This window comes from Eimeria necatrix, genomic scaffold (genome assembly GCF_000499385.1).
Source record: "Eimeria necatrix Houghton genomic scaffold, Enh_scaff758, whole genome shotgun sequence".
Classification (NCBI taxonomy): Eukaryota; Apicomplexa; class Conoidasida; order Eucoccidiorida; family Eimeriidae; genus Eimeria; species Eimeria necatrix.
In genome coordinates, this window is record NW_013654581.1 from 1 (window position 1) to 17,872 (window position 17,872).

Sequence of the window (17,872 nt, forward strand, 5' to 3'; positions counted from 1 at the left end):
TCCCAAGGAAGAGAATCTGCTTCTTCAGATGCTGCTGGAGACAAAAAAGCCGGCGGGGGGCCCCCCTGCCTATACACCCCAGGGGGGCCCACCTGCCTGTACACCTCAAATGGGGCCTCTTTTGAAAACCCAGAAGACACAAAAGGCACTTCATCAAAACACTCTGCACCCACAAAGGGCCCCACAGGGGCCCCCACAGGGGCCCCCATAGGGGCCCCCATAGGGGCCCCCACAGGGGAACCCATTGGGGGCCCCACAGGGGGCCCCACAGGGGCCCCCACAGGGGGCCCCCCATGGGGCCCCCTGTGGGGCCCCACAAGGGCCCCCAGAGGGGGCCCCCTATGGGGCCCCATAGGGGGCCCCACGGAGGGCCCTACGGGGGGCCCCAAAGAAGGCCCCAGTGGGCGGCTCACGGGGGGGCCCCCAGGGGGCCCCATTGGGGGCCCCATTGGGGGCCCCACTGGGGGCCCCATTGGGGGCCCCAGAGGGCTTAGACAAGAGAGAGGGGGCCCCTCTGCAACGGCGCAGTAGGGGCTGCTGTAGATGGCTGGCAAAGAAGGAGAGACAGAGCGTTCCTCCGAGAGCAGCTCCTGCTGCTGCTGCTGCTGCTGCTGCTGCTGCTGCATGCGCTGCTGCATGCGCTGCTGCCGCCGCTGCTGCTGCTGCTGGCGGTCAGCCGCAAAGCTCGCCTCGGCCTCCCTGCTCCAGGCGTCGCAGTCCCTGTGCCTGCGGCTCCTCTGCTGCTGCTGCTGCTGCTGCTGCTGCTGCTGCTGCTGCTGCTGGCTAGTTGACTGCAGCGTGGCTATTTGGAGGGGCCCCACAAGCTGCGCCGGCAGCGGGGCTGGCAGCAGCAGCGGGAGGGGGGGGGCCCCCTGAGAGTTGGGGGGCCCCCTGACTCTGCGGAGGTGGAAAGCAACAGTTTCGCAGAGCAGCAGCAGCAGCTGCTGCAGCGAGAGCATGCTCCAGGGCAGCAGCAGCAAGTCCACTGCAGCAAACGAAGAAGCTGCGTCTTGTGGGGCCAGCCGCAGCAGCCAGCGGAAGCCCTGAGCAGCAGCGCATGCAAAAAGCCCCAAAAGTGCATGCAGTGCCCCACTTAGCTTCTGCAGCACTGCTGCTGCTGCTGCTGCTGCTTGCATGCAAAAATAGCTGCTGCAGCAGCGCAAAAGCAGGATTAAATGAGATGAAATGGAATAAATAATAGCAGCAGTTGGCAAAGGGAATTAAAGGAAAAAACAAAAAAAGAAAATTCTGAAATTCAAAAAAGCGGAAAATCCTCCGCAGCAATCGCTGTGTGGGGCTCGAGTGTACGTACACTGCAAGCTGCTGCAGCACTTCAAAATAAAATAAAATAAAATAAAAGTAAAATAAAATAAAATAAATTAGAAATATAAAAGAAAATGGAAAATCAGAAGAGAAAAATGGGGAGAAATAGGCACAAAGGCAGCAGCAAAAAGGAGGGCTGCAGGGCAGCAGCGCAGCAGCAGCAGCAGCAGCAGGAGCTGCTGCAGCAGCAGCAGCAGCAGCAGCAGCAGCAGGAGCTGCTGCAGCTGCAGCAGCAGCAGCAGCAGCAGCAAAAAGCTCACTTCGTGCCACAGCTTTCGGATGCGGGAGATGGGTCTGCCGAGGATGTCGACGGAGAGGAGCATTTGGAGCCACTGCTGCTGCAGCTGCTGCTGGTAGTGCTGCAGCAGCAGCAGCAGCACATGCCGCAGCTGCAGCTGCCGCTGCCGCAGCAGAAAAGCAGAAAAACTAAAAAGAGCTCCTTCAAGAGAAAGGACTCTGTAGAGTCTGGAGACAGACAAATGTGCGGAGCACTCTCCCACCCACAGCAGCTCCACGTGCACTTCCAGCTGCTGCTGCTGCTGCTGCTGCTGCTGCTGCTGCTGCTGCTGCTGTGGGGCCCCGCTGCTGCTGCTGCTGAAGCGCGGCACGGCGAGGCACAGCCAGCGGGACAGCGTGGCCTCCGCCTCCGCTGCTGCCGCTGCTGCTGCGCCCGGGCCGCCCGCGACGCGCGCTGCTGCTGCTGCTGCTGCTGCTGCTGCTGCTGCTGCTGCTGGCTCCGAGAAAGACAGCAGCGTCGGCGGCAGCAGCAAAGACAAAAATGTAAAATCAAAACTCGCCACTAAGGGACTCACTGTCAAGACAGCCTGCTGCACCCGACGCACGTTGCTGCCCAGAGACAGCCAAACGGCCCTCTCAGCAGCAGCGCAGCGCCGCCAGCTGCTGCTGCTGCTGCTGCTGCTGCAGCTGCTGCTGCTGCTGCTGCAGCTGCTGCTGCAGCTGCTGCTGCTAGTGTCGCTCGTGGTGCTGCTGCCGCCAGTCGCAGTGCTGCGCGCGGTGCACATGTCGCAGCAGCAGCGACACACAGCGCTCCTGCTGCTGCTGCTGCTGCAGCTGCTGCTGCTGCTGCTGCTGCTGCTGCTGCGTTGTCTCTTTTTGGAGACAGCAATATCAACGAGGAAATAAACTGCAGCAGGAAAGTACCCTACGGGGTCCTCAGCAGGAAGAGCTGTGGGGCCCCCCGAGGCGTATCTGAAGGCGACCGGCGCTGCTGCTGCTGCTGCTGCTGCGCTGCTGCTGCCTGCGGCCGCTGCTGCTGCTGCTGCAGCAGGAGAAGCCTTAAAGACATGGTAACTTTTCCCTTCAGCAGCATTATAAACAAAACAATCAACTCTATTAATTGTCAGCATGAAGCGTTCAGCAGCAGCAGGCAGGGGCCGCAGGGGCCCCTGCAGCAGCGCGGGCCCCCCAAAGGCTGCAGCGGCAGCAGCAGCAGCAGCGCCGCTGCTGCTGCTGCTGCTGCTGTCAGCTGCTGCTGCTGCAGCAAACCACGAAGCAGACAAAGAGGACGGAGACCCCTGCGGGCCCTCACGGGGAGACAGGAGAAACACGTCTGCAGAGGAGACACAAGCAGCAGCACAGCAACCGTAGGACAATTTGTGGCTGCTGCTACTCTTGCTGCTGCTGCTGCTGCTGTTGCTGCTGTTGCTGCTGTTGCTGCTGTTGCTGCTGCGGCAAACGCTAGCTTCTGCCTTCTAAGGTCGCTTGACTTCGTCTTCATTAGTTTCTGTGTGTCCCTAAAAGCCCCTTCATGCCCCGCTGCTGCTGCTGCAGTTGCTGCTGCCGTTGCTGCTGCTGCTGCTGCTGCTAAAAAGTGTCTTTTTTATGTCTACGTGGGGCTGCAGCTCTGCTGCTGCTGCGTCTCTGGTGCTGCTGCTACTGCAGCTCTCACCTCTGCTGCTCTCGGCAAAGTATTTGCTGCAGGTCACTCCAGACAAGAACAAACGGAGGGGGTGCTGCTGCTGCTGCTGCTGCTGCTGCTGCTGCTGCAGGTCTTCCACTGTGGCGCTGCTGCGCCTGCGGCTGCCCCTCAAATGTTCATGCTGCGCTGCTGCTGCTGCTGCTGCTGCAGTGCTGCTGCTGGGTGCCGCAGCCACAGAGACAATGATGCGGTGTATGTACAGTGAGAAAGAGAGACACTTGAGGCCTTTCCTGCTGCTGCTGCTGCTGCCTGCTGCTGCTGCTGCTCTCCTATAGAATGGCGCCAGACGACGCGGTGTGGGGAAACACAGCCACCCACGAGGGCCATCTGCTGCTGCTGCTGCTGCTGCTGCTGCTGCTGCTGGTGAATGCCTCCGTTGTTTAGCAGCTTCCAACCCCCCAGCAGCAGCAGCAGCAGGTGCTGCTGCTGCTCTGCCTGCTGCTGCTGCTGCTGCTGCTGGAAACTGCAGCGGCAGCAGCTCCCCCGTGAAGCGCAAGAAAACTGTGGGGCCAGATATGCGCACAGAGAGGCGGCAGCAATAGCGGCAAAGAGTCAAGCTGCTGCTGCGCCCCACAAATGCTGCTGCTGCAGGTGACTCGCTCGCGGTAGAGCCCTGCGGTGTCTCCAGAGCAGCGGCGGGGTCAGTGTGGTCTCCTGAAGCATTTGCTGCTCCTCTTTCTGCTGCTGCTGCTGCTGCTGCTGCTGCTGCTGCTGCGTCCGTTTCTGCTGGGGTTGGCGCTCTTGTTGCTGCAGTGTCAGGAGAAGGAGTTGCAGTGTTAGCGGCAGCAGGAGCTTCATGTGTCCGTTTGTTGGCGGCCTGCTGCTGCTGCTGCTGCTGCTGCTGCTGCTGCTGCTGCTGCTGAGCTGCTGCTGCAGTGCGCACGGCCACAAGAAAAGAGAAGGAGACATCTCCTTCTACATTAAGGGACGCGTCGAGGAGGTGCATCGGCTGCCCCTCTTCCTCCAGCAGCAGCAGCAGCAGCTGCTGCTGCTGCTGCTGCTGCTGCTGCTGCCTCCTTCGTCGCCGCCTTCGCCGCCGCTGCTGCTGCTGCTGCTGCTGCTGCTGCTGCTGCAGCCACCTGCGAGCAGCAACTTGGAAGGCGCGCTCCCCCGAGGGCGCGTCGAGGGCCAGCGGCTGCTGCGAAAGGGGAGGGACATTTGCTGCAAACTTTTGTCCCTTTTGAGTTAAGAAAAGAGTCAGCAGCAGCTCGTTGCAGACCACTAAACGAGGGGCTTCTCTCGGTGCTGCTGCTGCTGCTGCTGCTGCTGCTGCTGCTGCTGCTGCTGCTGCGGGGGATGGTGCAATGCAGGGCCAGCTGCTCATCTAGGCACTTGAATATGTTTATGGGGACAGACCACTCGCACTGCAGGTTTCCGAGGCACAGCCCGCAGCAGCAGCTGCTGCTGCTGTTGCTGCGGCTGCTGCTGCAGCTGCAAGCAGCAGCAGCAGCAGGGAACACCAATGGGGTCAGCAGGTCATTGCCGTAGATAGCCGCGTGCAGCTTTTGCCGCAGCAACAAGCTGAGCGTCTCCTGCTGCGTCCCAATTGCGCTGCTGCTGCTGCAGCTGCTGCTGCTGCTGCTTGACCTGCTGCTGCTGCTGCTGCTGCTGCTGCTGCTGCTGCTGCTTGCATAGGGCTTGGTGCGGCGCAGCTGGATTTGTGCTGCTGTGAAGGAAGGGCTGGGCTCGAGTGTCTCTTGAGGTCCCAAGGAGACAGTTGAGGTGTCTGTACACCCCAAGGGCTTCAGCTGCAGCGGGAAGGGGCATGCATTTAGCAGCAGCTGCAGCAGCAGCAGCAGCAGCAAATGGAAAAACAATGTCTGCATTTAAATTTGTTTGAATAATAAATTGCCAAATAGTGAAATGCATTTAATGCAAATTTTAAAATCTGCTTTGTGGGGTTGGGCTGTATGTACAGACACCCGGCGTGCATATGCGTATACACTTAATAAATATTTTTAATATTTATATTTATTTGCATTTATTTACATAAATAAATATAACTGAATATAAATAAATTTAAATAAATATAAAAAAATATAAGTAGATATAAATAAATACAAATAAATGCAATTTTGGGTAAAAAAAAAGAGAAAAAGGAGAAAAAGAGGAGACAAAAAGAGACACAGCAGCAGCAGCAGCAGCAGCAGCAGCAGCAGCAGCAAAAGGTGCAGCTCACGAGTTTGGGTTTAATTATAACAAGAAGAGCGCTTCCGAATTTGCTGCTGAGGCGAACCGACTGCAGCAGCAGCTGCAGCCCCTGGCTGAGATGCAGCAGCACCGGAGGATGCACCGTCTCTGCTGCTGCTGCTGCTGCTGCTGCCACGGGCACCGCAGCAGCAGCGGGGCTGCCTGCAGCAGCAGCAGCAGCAGCAGCAGCAGCAGCTCCCTGCAGCGGGACCTCCGGGGTGAATCTGCGGCTGCCCTTCAGCCGCAGCGCAAAAGACAAATGCGGGATGCAGCACAAAACGGGAAGGGCCCCCCAGTCCCTTTTGGGGGCCCCCCCCACCCTGCTGCTGCTGCTGCTGCTGCAGCTGCTGCTGCTGCTGCTGCTGCTGCGGCTGCGGCGGAAGCTCGCAGGTGACGGGAAAGGTCATCGACCACGGCGCCTGCCACGCCTCGCTCTCCCCAGCAGCAGCAGCAGCAGCAGCAGCAGCAGCAGCAGCAGCAGAAGGGTCCCCTTCAGCAGCTGCTGAGGGGGCGGCCCAGTCCAGGGTGCCTGCGGGCTTCAGCATTCTGCTGCTGCTGCTGCTGCTGCTGCTGCTGCTGCTGCTGCCCGCAGGGTAGCCATCCAGGAGCAGCAAAGGGATCTCTCCCGCAGCTGGCGCTGCAGCAGCCGCCCCCTTGTGCTGCCTGCTCTCCTCGCTGCTGCTGCTGCTGCTGCTGCTGCAGCTGCGTCTGTTATCCCTGCTGCGCGCAGCAGCGCCCCCCGCTGCAGCAGCAGCTCCTGCTGCTGCTGCTGCAGCTGCTGCAGCGTCCCTGCCGCCGCTCTGCGCCGCCGTCCTCCTGCCGCCGGCCGCCGCCGCAGTACTAGCCGCCGCCGCCGCTGCTGCTGCTGCTGCTGCTGCTGCTGCTGCTGCGGGCCTGGCCGGGGGCGGGATGTGGACTGCAGCAGACCACTGGACCACCCCCAGCAGCCGCAGCTGCAGCGAGAGACCATTGGTCCACTCGAAGAGGGTGAGGCCCTGGCGGGCCCCGGGGGGCAGCAGCAGCCGGCAGGCCCGCGGCGGAGGCTGCTGCTGCAGCTGCACCTCGAGCGGCCTGCAGCAGCAGCAGCAGCAGCAGCAGCAGCAGCAGTGTGGGGAGCAGCAGCTGGGACTTCGGATCATAATGGGGGTTTCGCTAAAAGAATTTGCTGCCACTTAAAGTGCCTTGCTGCTGCTTGCTGCTGGCAGCAGCAGCAAACGAAACAGAGACACCGAGACACAAATGCCGCAGCTGCAGCAGCAGCAGCAGCAATAGTACAGCAGTTGAAGCAGCAGCAGCAACAGCAGCAAATAAAGAAAATCACAGACTAAGAGAGGCAGACGCTGAAAGAGGACACACAGATATGCCTGCCGCAGCCTCTGCCTGCTGCTGCTGCTGCTGCTGCTGCTGCTGCTAACCAGCTAGTTATCTAGCTAAGGAGTTAGCTAGCCAGCTAGCTAGCTGGCTAGCTGGCTAGCTAGCTGCTTCTCTAGTACGCTAGCTATCTCGCTAGTTAGCTAGCTCTCTGATCGCTCGATGCATCAGTGGATTGGCTAGCTAGCTAGCTAGCTAGCTAGCTAGCTAGCTAGCTAGCTAGCCAATTGAATGATTATCGCTAGCTAGCTAGCTGGGCACTAAGTGCAGTTGTGCATCCACTAGCTAGCTAGCTAGCTAGCCATTCAGCTCGCTGTTCAATTGAGCAGCTACCTTGCTAGCCAAGCATTTGATGAACTAATGGCTAGCTAGCTAGCTAGCCAGCTAGCTAGCCAGCTAGCTAGCCAGCTAGCTAGCTAGCTAGCTAGTTATTTAAAGAAGTGCCGAAGGCCTCTGAGGCGATTTGGGGGACTTACAAGGGGAGGGCGTTGGTGACAGCGATGGGCTCCTCAAGAGTGAGCAGCAGCGTGCGGCCCGCGCTGCTGCTGCAGCTGCTGCTGCTGCTGCTGCTGCTGCTGCTGCTGCTGCTGCTGTCGGCGCTGCTCAGCTGCGGGTCCCCTGAGCAGCAGAAGCCGGCAAGCTGCTGCGTCTTGAGGGAGCAGACGAAGGTGCGCTGAGGAGACACTGCTGCTGCCAGCAGGCACGTGCTGCTGCTGCTGCTGCTGCTGCTGCTGCTGCTGCAGCAGCGCTTGAAGGCACACGAGGCTGTCCACACTGAGCCCGCCTCACTCAGCAGCTTCACGCAAACAGAAGCCGAAGAGGCAGCAGCAAAAAGCGGCACTGCGCAGCTAGCGCCTGGCGGCAGCGCGCAGCGCCAGTCCTGCAGCAGCAACAGCAGCAGCAGCAGCAGCAGCAGCAGCATTTAGTGGAAAGACAAGTTTACTTGACCTTGAAGATATTCTGAAGTCCTAAAAGAAGCAAACTGCAAATTCGCATTTTCTTAATTCGCTAACAGCTAGCAGACAAAAGACACAAGTCAAAAACCGGCAGCCAAGCGGCTGCTGGGAGCAGCAGCAGCAGCAGCAGCAGCAACAGCAGCAACAGTGGCAGTGGCAGCAGCAGCAAGGAGACGAAGCAGCAGCGCCAGCCACGCAAAGAGAGACAGAAACAAAAACAGCAATAAGGGGAGACAGAGACACAGCAGCAAAAAGAGCCTCCGCGCATTTTCCCTCTATATGAATACTGACGCAGCTGCAACAGCAGCAGCAGCAGCAGCAGCAGCAGCAGCAGCAGCAGGAACAACAGCAGGAACAGCAGCAACTGCAGCGGTGAAAGGAATACCAACAGCAGCAGCAGCGGCAACAGGAACACCAGCAGCAGCAGCAGCGACAACAGGAACACCATACGCAGCAGCAGCAGCAGCAGCAGCAGCAGCAGCAGCAGCAGCTTACTGCAGCAGGGTCTGTCTCCGCGAGGAAGGTGAGTTCCACCGGCAGCTGCAGCCGACTCTGCACCAAAAGGGGACACCCCACATCAATGATTTGCTGCCCCTTTTCAGTTTTGGCGAAGACTGTGAGGCTGCCGAAGGCAGGGCCTGGGCCTGCTGCTGCTGCTGCTGCTGCTGCTGCTGCTGCAGCGGCAGGCGCTGAACCCACGAACTGCTGCTGCTGCTGCTGCTGCTGCTGCTGCTCTGGGAAGAAGGGAGACAGCTGGGAAAAGCTCGGCAGGTAAAGGGCCCGAGAGGGCGGCTGCGACGCGTCGAGGACCGCCAGGTGTATAGACAGCTGCTGCTGCTGCTGCTGCTGCTGCTGCTGCTGCAGCAGCGCCTCGCAAGAAGGCGGCAGCACCCCCGTCTGCCAGCTGCTGCTTCCGCCGCCGCTGCTGCTCACAGCTCGAAAGGCCAGCGTGTGGCAGCTGCTGTTGCGCAGCCACAGACAATTCTGAACAGCAGCAGCAGCAGCAGCAGCAGCAGCAGCAAAGCAAGCAGCAGCACAATTAATACGCGCCTGGCAGCAGCAGACCCCGAATCAACAAAGCAGCAGCAGCAACAACAAACTGGCAGCAAGACGGCAGCAGCAGCAACAACGAAAAAGCAGCACCACCAACACAGCAGCAGCAGCAGCAGAAACAACAGCAAAGCAGGAGCAATAAAGCAGCAGGAGCAACAAAGCAGCAGCACGAACAGCAACAAACAAAGCAGCAGCAGCAGCAACAAGGCAGCGACAGCAGCAAAATAGCGGCAGCAGCGAATCACCAGCAACCACAAAAGCAAAGCAGCAACAGCAGCAGAAGCAACAAAGCAGCAGCAGCAGCAGGAGCAACAGAACAGCAACAGCAGCAGCAGCAACAAAGCAGCAGCAGCAACGACAAAGCAACAGCACCAGCACGAAAGGAACTGCAACAAGGCAGCGGCAACAAAAAGAGCAGCAGCAGCAGTAACAAAGCACCAGCAGCAGCAACAAGAAAGCAGCAGCAGCAGCAACGACAACAGCAGCAACAAAGCAGCAGCAGCAACAACAGCAACAAAGCAGCAGCCGCAGCAAGCAGCAAAGCAACAAAGCGGCAGCCACGACAAAGCAGCAGCAGCAACGCAGCAGCAGCAGCAGCAGCAACGCAGCAGCAGCAGCAGCAGCAGCAGCAGCAGCAGCTACCTCTCGGACAGCAGCAAGGCAGTAGCTAGGCAGCTGCCGCAAATCGTAAAGGACTCCAACAGTAGCAGCAGCAAGTCTTGCTGTTTGTGTCCCCTCGTCAGCTCCTTTGTCTGACAAAGAAGAGACAGAAGCTGCGCCTGCTTCGTATCCTGCTGCTGCTGCTGCTGCTGCTGCTGCTGCTTGCTGCGGTGCTGCAGCGAACTCCTCCGCTTCGCTGCAGCAGCCGTCGAAAGGAGTCGGCACTGCTGCTTGCTGCTGCAGCTGCTGCCGCAGCCAGTTTTCCCGCTGCTGCTGCTGCTGCTGCAGGCGGGCGTCGACTGCAGCAGCAGCAGCAGGCGCAGCAAAGGCGCCGCCGTAAGCAGCAGCCCAGCTGGAAATGTGGGGAGAGAAGGAAAAGATTTGCTGCTGCTGCTGCTGCTGCTGCTGCTGCTTCGGGTGTATAGGCAGCGGCGGGGTGTATGGGGACATGGCGAACAGAAGCCGCAGAGCCTCAGCCGACAAGTAGGGCCTCACGTAAAGCACCTCGCTGCTGCTGCTGCTGCTGCTGCTGCTGCTGCTGCTGCTGCTGCTGCTGCTGCTGCTGAGGGCAGCAGCAAACTGCGCACTGAGGGCACTCAGAGTCAGCAGCTGGCGAGGATCTGCCTGCAGCTCCAAGTCGCCTTCTACGCGGACACTGAGGGAAGGGGGGGAGACACAGGGCTGCGCAGCAGCAGCAACAGACACGGGACACAGCAGCAGCAGCAGCTGCTGCTGCTGCTGCTGCTGCTGGTACGCCGAACGCGGCGCGTGCAGCCAAGGCCGACACGGCTGCTGCTCCTGCTGCTGCAGCACGCAGCTCCCCAAAATCCTGTCGCTGCGGCTCTCCGTCACCTGCACCGACACCTGCAGCAGCAGCAGCAGCAGCAGCAGCAGAAGCAGCAGCAGCAGCAAATGGACGTGGGCACCGCGTAAACAAGCAGACACAGCTCAAGTAGAGGCATAAACTCAAAGTAAAAACAATTATGAAGACAAATATAAATCAAATTAATTAAAAAAATACTTATTAAGTGCTGCTGCGGTCAAAGAAGCAGCAGCAGCTGGCAATAGAGCAGCAAACGGGCGCAGCCACACGTGCGACAAGCAGCAGCTGCTGCAGCAGCAGTGTTAGCAGCTGCAGCACGTTCAGCAGCAGCAGCAGCAGCAGCACTAGCAGCAGCAGCACTAGCAGCGCAAGCAGCAGCAGAGGCAGAACCCCACACAGTAGCCGCAAAGCCAGCAACAGCAGCAAAAGCAGCAGGAGGAGCAGCGTCAGCGTCAGCAGCAGCAGCAGCAGCAGCAGCAGCAGCAGCAGCAGCACCTGTTTAAACTGGAGAGAGACAACTGTCTCCTCGGGAGCAGCAGAAGAGCGAAGAGCCTGTCCAGCAACTTCGCTGCAGCGAAGCCGCACGAATTGCTGCAGCTGCTGCTGCGCTGCTGCTGCTGTCAGCTGCAGCTCTTCAGCTTCCAGCGACACTCGCCACACAGTGCACCCACGAAAGGGGCCCCCCAGGGGCCCCCCGAGGGGCCCCCCGAGGGGCCCCCCGAGGGGCCCCCCGAGGGGGCCCCCGAGGGGGCCCCCTAGGGGCCCCCCGAGGGGGCCCCCTAGGGGGCCCCCTAGGGGGCCCCCGAGGGGCCCCCCTCCCCCTCGGCTCTGCAGGGGGGCCCCGTAGCTCCATGGGGAAGCAGACTGCGCGCCTTCAGACACGGAGCCAGATGCAGCAGCAGCAGCAGCAGCAGCAGCAGCAGCAGCACGGGCCACGCCAGGGACAGAGGTGGGTGCCCGGCCTCCTGCTGCTGCAGTTCCTGCTGCTGTTGCTGCTGCTGCAGCTGCTGCACTCCGCGCTCGAGACGCCGCCCCCTTTTGCTGCCGTCGGAAGGCTCTAGTGGCCTTGCAGCTGCAGCGAACAGGTGCAGCAGCAGCAGCAGCAGTTGCTGCTGCTGCAAATCCAGCTGCTGCTGCTGCTCCTGTCGGCTGCGCGGAGTAGCTGCGGGTCACCGCGAGCAGCGCAGCAGCATCTGCTGCTGTCAGCAGCAGCAGAACAGGAGAGAGAAAGGCCTCTATGCGGCACTCGCAGTGCTTCTGTTGCAGCAGCTGCTGCTGCAGCAGCTGCTGCTGCAGCAGCTGCTGCTGCTGCTGCTCAGGGGGCCCCTTGCGTCTGGAGGTCAAAATCAATGAGAAGGCAGTCGGGGACTCGACCAGGGGGTGTATAGACAGGTCCGCGAGGAACAGCAGCACACAAAACTCAACTTGCTGCTGCTGCTGCTGCTGCTGCTGCTGCTGCTGCTGGGAACGCAGCGCCCACGCCTCTGCTGCAGATGGTGGAGCTGCTGCTGCTGCGCTGTAAGTCTGCTGCAGGGGAGTGCTGCTGCCCCACAAATCGACAGGTGCGGACGCCACCTCGCGCGGCCATACTTCGCTGCGGAGTTCGTGCTGCTGCTGCTGCTGCTGCTGCTGCTGCTGCTGCTGCTGCTGCTGCTGCGCGTCGCCTACGTGCCTCATGACTAAATACCTTTGAGTCGGAAATGCATTTGCGAGGCGAGAGAGCCGCAGAGAGGTGAAGGCCGGCAGGGCCACCAAATACGCCACCCGCGCTTGCCTTGCTGCTGCTGCTGCTGCTGCTGCTGCTGCTGCTGGAGCTGCTGCTGCTGCTGGAGCTGCTGCTGCTGCTGCTGCTGCTGCTGCAGACTGCAGGGTGAGGGGCGAGGGCGGCAGAGACAAAGACCCCCCAAGCAAAATGCACCTGCGCAGTTCTGCTTCCAGTCTGAGGGCTGGCAGCCACTGTTCTATGCAGCTCTCGAGCCACAGGGTTTTGCTGCTGCTGCTGCTGCTGCTGCTGCTGCCGGTTTGGCTGCTGCTGCTGCTTCTGCTGCTGCGGCCGCTGCTTCTGCTGCTGCTGCTGCTGTAGCTCGCGTCGCTGGAAGCGGTGTAGGCGCTGCCGGTGCTGCCGCTGCTGCTGTCGCTGTCGCTGTCGCTGCTGCAGCAGCTGCCGCTGCTGCTGCTGCTGCTGCTGCTGCTCGGCGCTGCAGCAGTTTCTTTGAAGGCCCCTTTGTCTGCGGAGGGGGGGCAGCTGTCTGTCTCCGCGTCGCCTGCTGCAGCAGCTGCTGCGCCGCCAGCAGCAGCAGCAGCAGCAGCAGCAGCAGCAGCAGCAGCAGGAAACAGCACAACATCATCTGCAATCAGCCGCGCGTCTATCTCGCAAGCAGCAGCAGCAGCACTGCACTGAAGAGTGTGCGGACAAGCCCACGAGGGCGCCAGCCGCAGCAGACGCTGTGCGCCCGTCCCTGCTGCTGCTGCTGCTGCTGCTGCTGCTGCTGCTGCTGTTCCTGTTGCTGCGGGTGCTGCAATTGCTGGCAGAGCCAGCGGCTTGCCCATTGCTCCCCATATGCTGCTGCTGCTGCTGCTGCTGCTGCTGCTGCTGCAGCCACAGCTGGGAGCCACCCCAGCAGCCCGCCACTTGGGGGGGGCCCCCAAACCCTCAGCTGGGAGGGGCCCCATGAGCCAAAGACAGAAGACATGTACTTTAACGTGGCCAGTGACAGAAGTCCTGGGGGCCCCTTGATGAGCAGCAGCAGCAGCAGCTGCTGCTGCTGCTGCTGCTGCAGCGGAGCCAATGATCGGCAGCCACAGGCCCTGCGCCTGCTGCTGCTGCTGCGGCCCCGCTGCTGCTGCTGCTGCTGCTGCTGCTGCTGCCAGCGAGGGCCCCGGGCCTTCGCCCGCCACCAGGGGCCCCCTGCTGCTGCGGCGGCGGCCGTGGAGGTCTGTGGGGGGGGCCTTTTTGAGGGCCCCCAAGTCCGCGAGTGCTGCTGCTGCTGGCGCTGCAGCATCTGCTGCTGCTGCTGCTGCTGCTGCTGCTGCTGCGGCTGCTGCTGCGGTTGTTGTCGTGCAGCTGCTGCTGAGCTCCTCCAAGGAGGTCAGGTGGCTGTACAGCTGGCTCTCGGGGTCGCCGGGGCCTGCAGCCGCCGCGTCTGCTGCCGCTGCTGCTGCTGCTGCAGTGCTAGCTGCTGCTGCTGCTGCTGCTGGCTCCAGGGGCCCCTCCGTAAAGGACTTGTCGCAAGAAAGAAGAGAAGCAGAAGGAAGAGAAGACAAAGAACTCGAGGGGCCCCTGAAGAGACACTGCCGCACTTCTGCAGCAGATCTTTCTGTCTCCTTCAGTGCGACGCAGAAGTCCGACAGCAGCACGCGCAGCTTTGCTGCTGCTGCTGCTGGCAGCAGCAGCAAGTGCACCTCGGGGATCACCAGCAAACACTGCAGCGACTGACGCAGCTGCAGCGGGGGCGCCGCAGCCGCCGCAGGCTGTGCCGCGCTCCCCGCCCCTGGCTTCCCTGCTGCTGCTGCTGCTGCTGCTGCTGCTGCTGCTGCTGCTGCTGACGGCTGCTGCTGCTGCCGCAGCACTAGCTCCAGCTGCCACGCTTCCACGCGGCCACCCTCTTCTGCTTCTCCTGCTTCTTCTGAGCCCACGAAGCAGTCACCAGCCGCTCCATCAGGCTCACGCCATTGCTGCTGCTGCTGCTGCTGCTGCTGCTGCTGCTGCTGCTGCTGCAGTGTAGTAGCAGAGCGCCACGGGGCGTTCACAGCAGCAGCAGCAGAGTGCGTCTGAGGCGCTGCTGCTGGCCAGCCCCACACGGGGCCTTGCTGCAGCGGAGGCAGCAGCCCGGGGGTCCCCCTTCGCCCTGCAGCAGAAGGGGCAGCAGCAGCAGCAGCAGCAGCAGCAGCAACAACAGGAGGCAAGTGTCTCTGCCAGGAGCTGCCGAATCCCAGCGAGTTGCGGGGCAGCAGCAGCGCGACTTCAGCAAGAGAAGGAGGGCTGGGGCACCCGGAGACCGCCTGGTACAGGACCAGTCTGCTGCTGCTGCTGCTGCAGCAGCTGCTGCTGCAGCCTGCTGCCGCTGTTCGCCAGCGCCTCTGCTGCTGCAGCTCCTGCTGCTGCTGCTGCTGCTGCTGCGTGTCCGCAACAAAGACCCTGAGGCCCTCGAGTGCTGCCCGTGCGGAGCGGAGCTGCCCCTCCCGCGTGAGTCTCAAGTTGAGGGAAGCTGCTGCTGCAGCAGCAGCAAGCCAGCCGCCCTGCTGCCCCCCTGCCCCGCAGCAGCAGCAGCAGCAGCCGCAGCAGCCGCAGCCGCTGCCGCTGCTGCTGCTGCTGCTGCTGCTGCTGGGAGCCGCCGCGAGGGCGCCGCGGGGAGCCGCGAGGAGGGCCACGCGGTGTACGTACACCTGGAGCGTGCAGAGGTGCGCGGAGTGCAGCAAACGGCGCAGCAGCAGCAGCAACTTGCGGGGGCCCCCAGCAGCAAAAGGAACTCCCGTGTCTCTGCGGACTATTTGGGCCCCCCCGTGAAGGGCCCTCGAAGTTTCTGCAACAGCTAAGCAGCAAAGACAGCCCCACTGGCCCAGCAGCCCGGCCTGCTGCGCGTCTGCTGCGGCCCGCAGCCCCCCCCCCTGCTGCTGCTGCTGCTGCTGCTGCTGCTGCTGCTGCTGCTGCTGCTGCTGCGGCAGCAGCTCGAGCGTGAGCGCCCGCGGGAAGTCCGGGGAAGAGGGGCCCAAAGGCACCAGCAGCCGCAGCAGACCAGCAGCAGCTAAGGGCGAGGGGGGGGCCCCCAAGAAGCAGCAGCCGGAGGGCGAGGGCAGGGGCCCCACGTGCAGCGCGAGGCCCTCCCCCGCGCAGCACAGGCTCTGCTGCTGCTGCTGCTGCTGCTGCTGCTGCTGCCCCGAGAGCGCCAGAGAAGCAGCAGGCAGCTGCAGCGTCAGCCAAAGGGCCCCGTCGGGGGACACTGCCAGGGTCCAGTTTGCTGCTGAGATCTTCTGCAGCAGCAGCGGGGCCCCGTAGAGGCGCCCCACAAGCCCCGCCGCCGCAGCGCCCCCAGCAGCAGCAGGGGCTGCTGCTGCTGCTGCTGCTGCTGCTGCAGCAGCCGGTGGGGTGCAGGTAGCTGCGGGGGCTGCTGCTGCTGCTGCTGCTGCTGCCGGAGACGGTGAGCACGCGGACGCCGCAGGCGCCGACTCGCAGGACAACTCGCGCGGAGCAGCGCGCCCAGCAGCTCCTGCTGCTGTTGCTGCTGCTGCTGCTGCTGCTGCTGCTGCTGCAGTGAGGTCCGTTAATGGGGCCCCTGCTGTAGCAGCAAAAGCGAAGGGAGTGCCATCATCTGCAGTTGCATCTGCAACGGAACTCTCGGAGTCCCCAGCGGCCTCGCGGGAGCGGCTCGCAGCCCCAGAGCCAGCAGCAGCAGCAGCAGCAGCAGCAGCAGCGCCGTGGCTGCTGCTGCTGCTGCCGGGGCTGCTGCTGCTGCTGTCTGGGGGCTGCCAAGGGCTAGTGGGTTCGGCGGGAAAGAGGCAGCGGCTGAGTTCAGCGGAGTCCCCCACGACCTTCAGGCTCCAGGCAGCTGCAGCAGCAACAGCAGCAGCAGCAGCAGCAGCAGCAGCAGGTGGCGTGCACTGCAGCAAAGCGCCTTGCTGCCAGGGGCCTTTTTGCCCGTGCCTTTCACTTGCACATTTGAATTATTCAAGATTAATGAATTATTTAACTTCGGAATTGAAAAGATTTTAAAATTAATTAATAATTATTTAATTTGAATTTAAAACAAAAGAAAAGACCCAAGCCCACCTGCATGCGCAAGCAAAGCTGCGCAAAGCTGCAGCCGCAGCGCCTCCACAGAGAGGCACAGCAGCACGGGCTTCACGCCCTCTCCTGCTGCTGCTGCTGCTGCTGCTCTTTCTGCTGCTGCTGCTGCTGTTGCTGCTGCTGTTGCTGCTGCTGTTTCTGCTGCTGTTGCTGCTGCTGCTGAGCTGGAGCCTGGAGCCTGACACTCATCCGCTGAAGCGCAACGCGATGCGGGCACTCCCTGCACTTGCTGCTGCTGCTGCTGCTGCTGCTGCTGCTGCTGCTGCGGAGGCTCTGGAGGCAGCAGCTGCATCAGCAGCGCGAAACGCCCTGGGGGCCGGCAAGGGGGCAGCGCCAAGACCTCTGTCGTGGTTGCTGCAGTTGCTGCTGCAGCAGCAGCTGCTGCTGCTGCTGCTGTGGGTGTACGCCGGCGCCTGCGTCTACGGTGGCCGCCACTGCTGTCCTGCGTGCTCCGCCGCCGCTGCTGCTGCTGCTGCTGCTGCTGCTGCTGCTGCTGCTGCTGCGTAAGCCAACTCGGAGACGGCTGTGGGGTCGCCTCCAGAGTCAGGCAATCTTCAACGTGCAGAGACTCCACTCCAAAAAGAAGGTGGCTTGCTGCCGTTGCGCTTGTCTCTGACTTTGCTGCTGCTGCTGCTGCTGCTGCTGTTGCTGCTGCTGTTGCTGCTGCTGCTCGGTTGTGCGGCTGCGACAGTACGGGCTGGGTGACGGAAGCTGCTGCCACCTGGAGAGCCAGCCCCTCCGCAACAGCAGCCACGATGGGCCGTGCCATTTGCTGCCGCTGCTGCTGCTGCTGCTGCTGCTGCTGCTGCTGCTGCTGCAGGGCGGGGCCCGGGGACGGCGTGGTTGATGGCAGCAGAGTGAAACCATCAGCAGCAAGAGACAAAGAGCGTCGCCGCGCTGCGCAGGGGGCTGTCCACTGCAGCGCAGCAGCAGCAGCAGCAGCAAAATCGCTGCTGTGGCACAGAGAAGGCGGCGGCTGCTGCAGCAGCAAACAGCTCAGGCTCCCCACAGCCACGTCGGCCTCGCATTGCTGCACTAGCGCGCTCCGGTGCTTGCTGCTGCCGCCTCGGCCACCTGCAGCAGCAGCAGCAGCAACTTGCGGCGCTGCTGCTGCTGCTGCTGCTGCTGCTGCCATTTGATACCTTCCCGTCAGCAGCTGCAGGCGCGCAAGCGAAACGTCCCCCAGCTGTACGTACACTGACTGAAGCCGCGAAAATAAACGGCTGTGCTCTGTCGCCCTCCACACCCTGCTGCTGCTGCTGCTGCTGCTGCTGCTGCATGCGCCCTCAGCAGCAGCAGCAGCAGCAAGCTGCTGCTCGTCTGGGGACAGCAGCAGGCTCCCACCGCCGTGGGCCTTTGCCTCACGCTGCAGTTCAAAAGAAATAAAAGCAGAAGGAAGTTCCTTTCTGCTGCGCTGCCCTTCTGAGAAGCAAAAGGGGTCTGCGGAAGAAAACGCTGCTGCTGCTGCTGCTGCTGCTGCGCTGCTGCTGCTGCTGCATTGCTGCAGCTCAGCATCCCTCTCCTCCCAAAAAGGGGGGCCCCCACAAACTGTGTCCCCTAGGGGCCCCTGCAAGTCCAGCAGCGGCCGCCTGAGGCTGTCATGGGGTGCCTGGCCCCACAGTGCGCCGTCACTGCAGCAGCAGCAGCAGCAGCAGCAGCAGCGCGCGCTGCTGCTGCTGCTGCTGCTGCTGCTGTGTAGCTGCTGCCGCTCGCAAGCTGGCTGCCCGACCCCTCCTGCCTTCCTCGCGGCAGTTCCGACACCACGAGCAGCA

At 62.0% G+C, this 17,872-nt stretch overlaps 3 protein-coding genes across 3 annotated transcripts; 1 reads left to right on the forward strand and 2 right to left on the reverse strand.

Annotated features, from left to right (window-relative positions):
• Positions 1-1,379: 1,379 nt before the first annotated feature.
• ENH_00074500 (hypothetical protein) lies at positions 1,380-4,586 on the reverse strand (the record flags this gene model as incomplete). The annotated part of the gene is made up of 2 exons (XM_013582835.1): positions 1,380-2,893; positions 3,233-4,586. Coding segments are annotated over 2 exons (2,868 nt in total), but the record flags the coding sequence as incomplete, so codon positions are not given.
• Positions 1,398-3,467, forward strand: ENH_00074510 (hypothetical protein; the record flags this gene model as incomplete). Its single annotated transcript, XM_013582836.1, is given in 2 exon segments — positions 1,398-2,123; positions 2,127-3,467. Coding segments are annotated over 2 exon segments (2,067 nt in total).
• Positions 4,587-4,738: 152 nt separating the features above from the next.
• ENH_00074520 (hypothetical protein, conserved) lies at positions 4,739-17,615 on the reverse strand (the record flags this gene model as incomplete). Its single annotated transcript, XM_013582837.1, has 8 exons — positions 4,739-5,010; positions 5,664-6,523; positions 7,300-7,703; positions 8,275-8,763; positions 9,475-10,356; positions 10,811-15,861; positions 16,083-17,301; positions 17,466-17,615. The coding sequence occupies 8 exons, from the start codon at positions 17,613-17,615 to the stop codon at positions 4,739-4,741; spliced, it is 9,327 nt and encodes a 3,108-aa protein (XP_013438291.1).
• Positions 17,616-17,872: the final 257 nt, after the last annotated feature.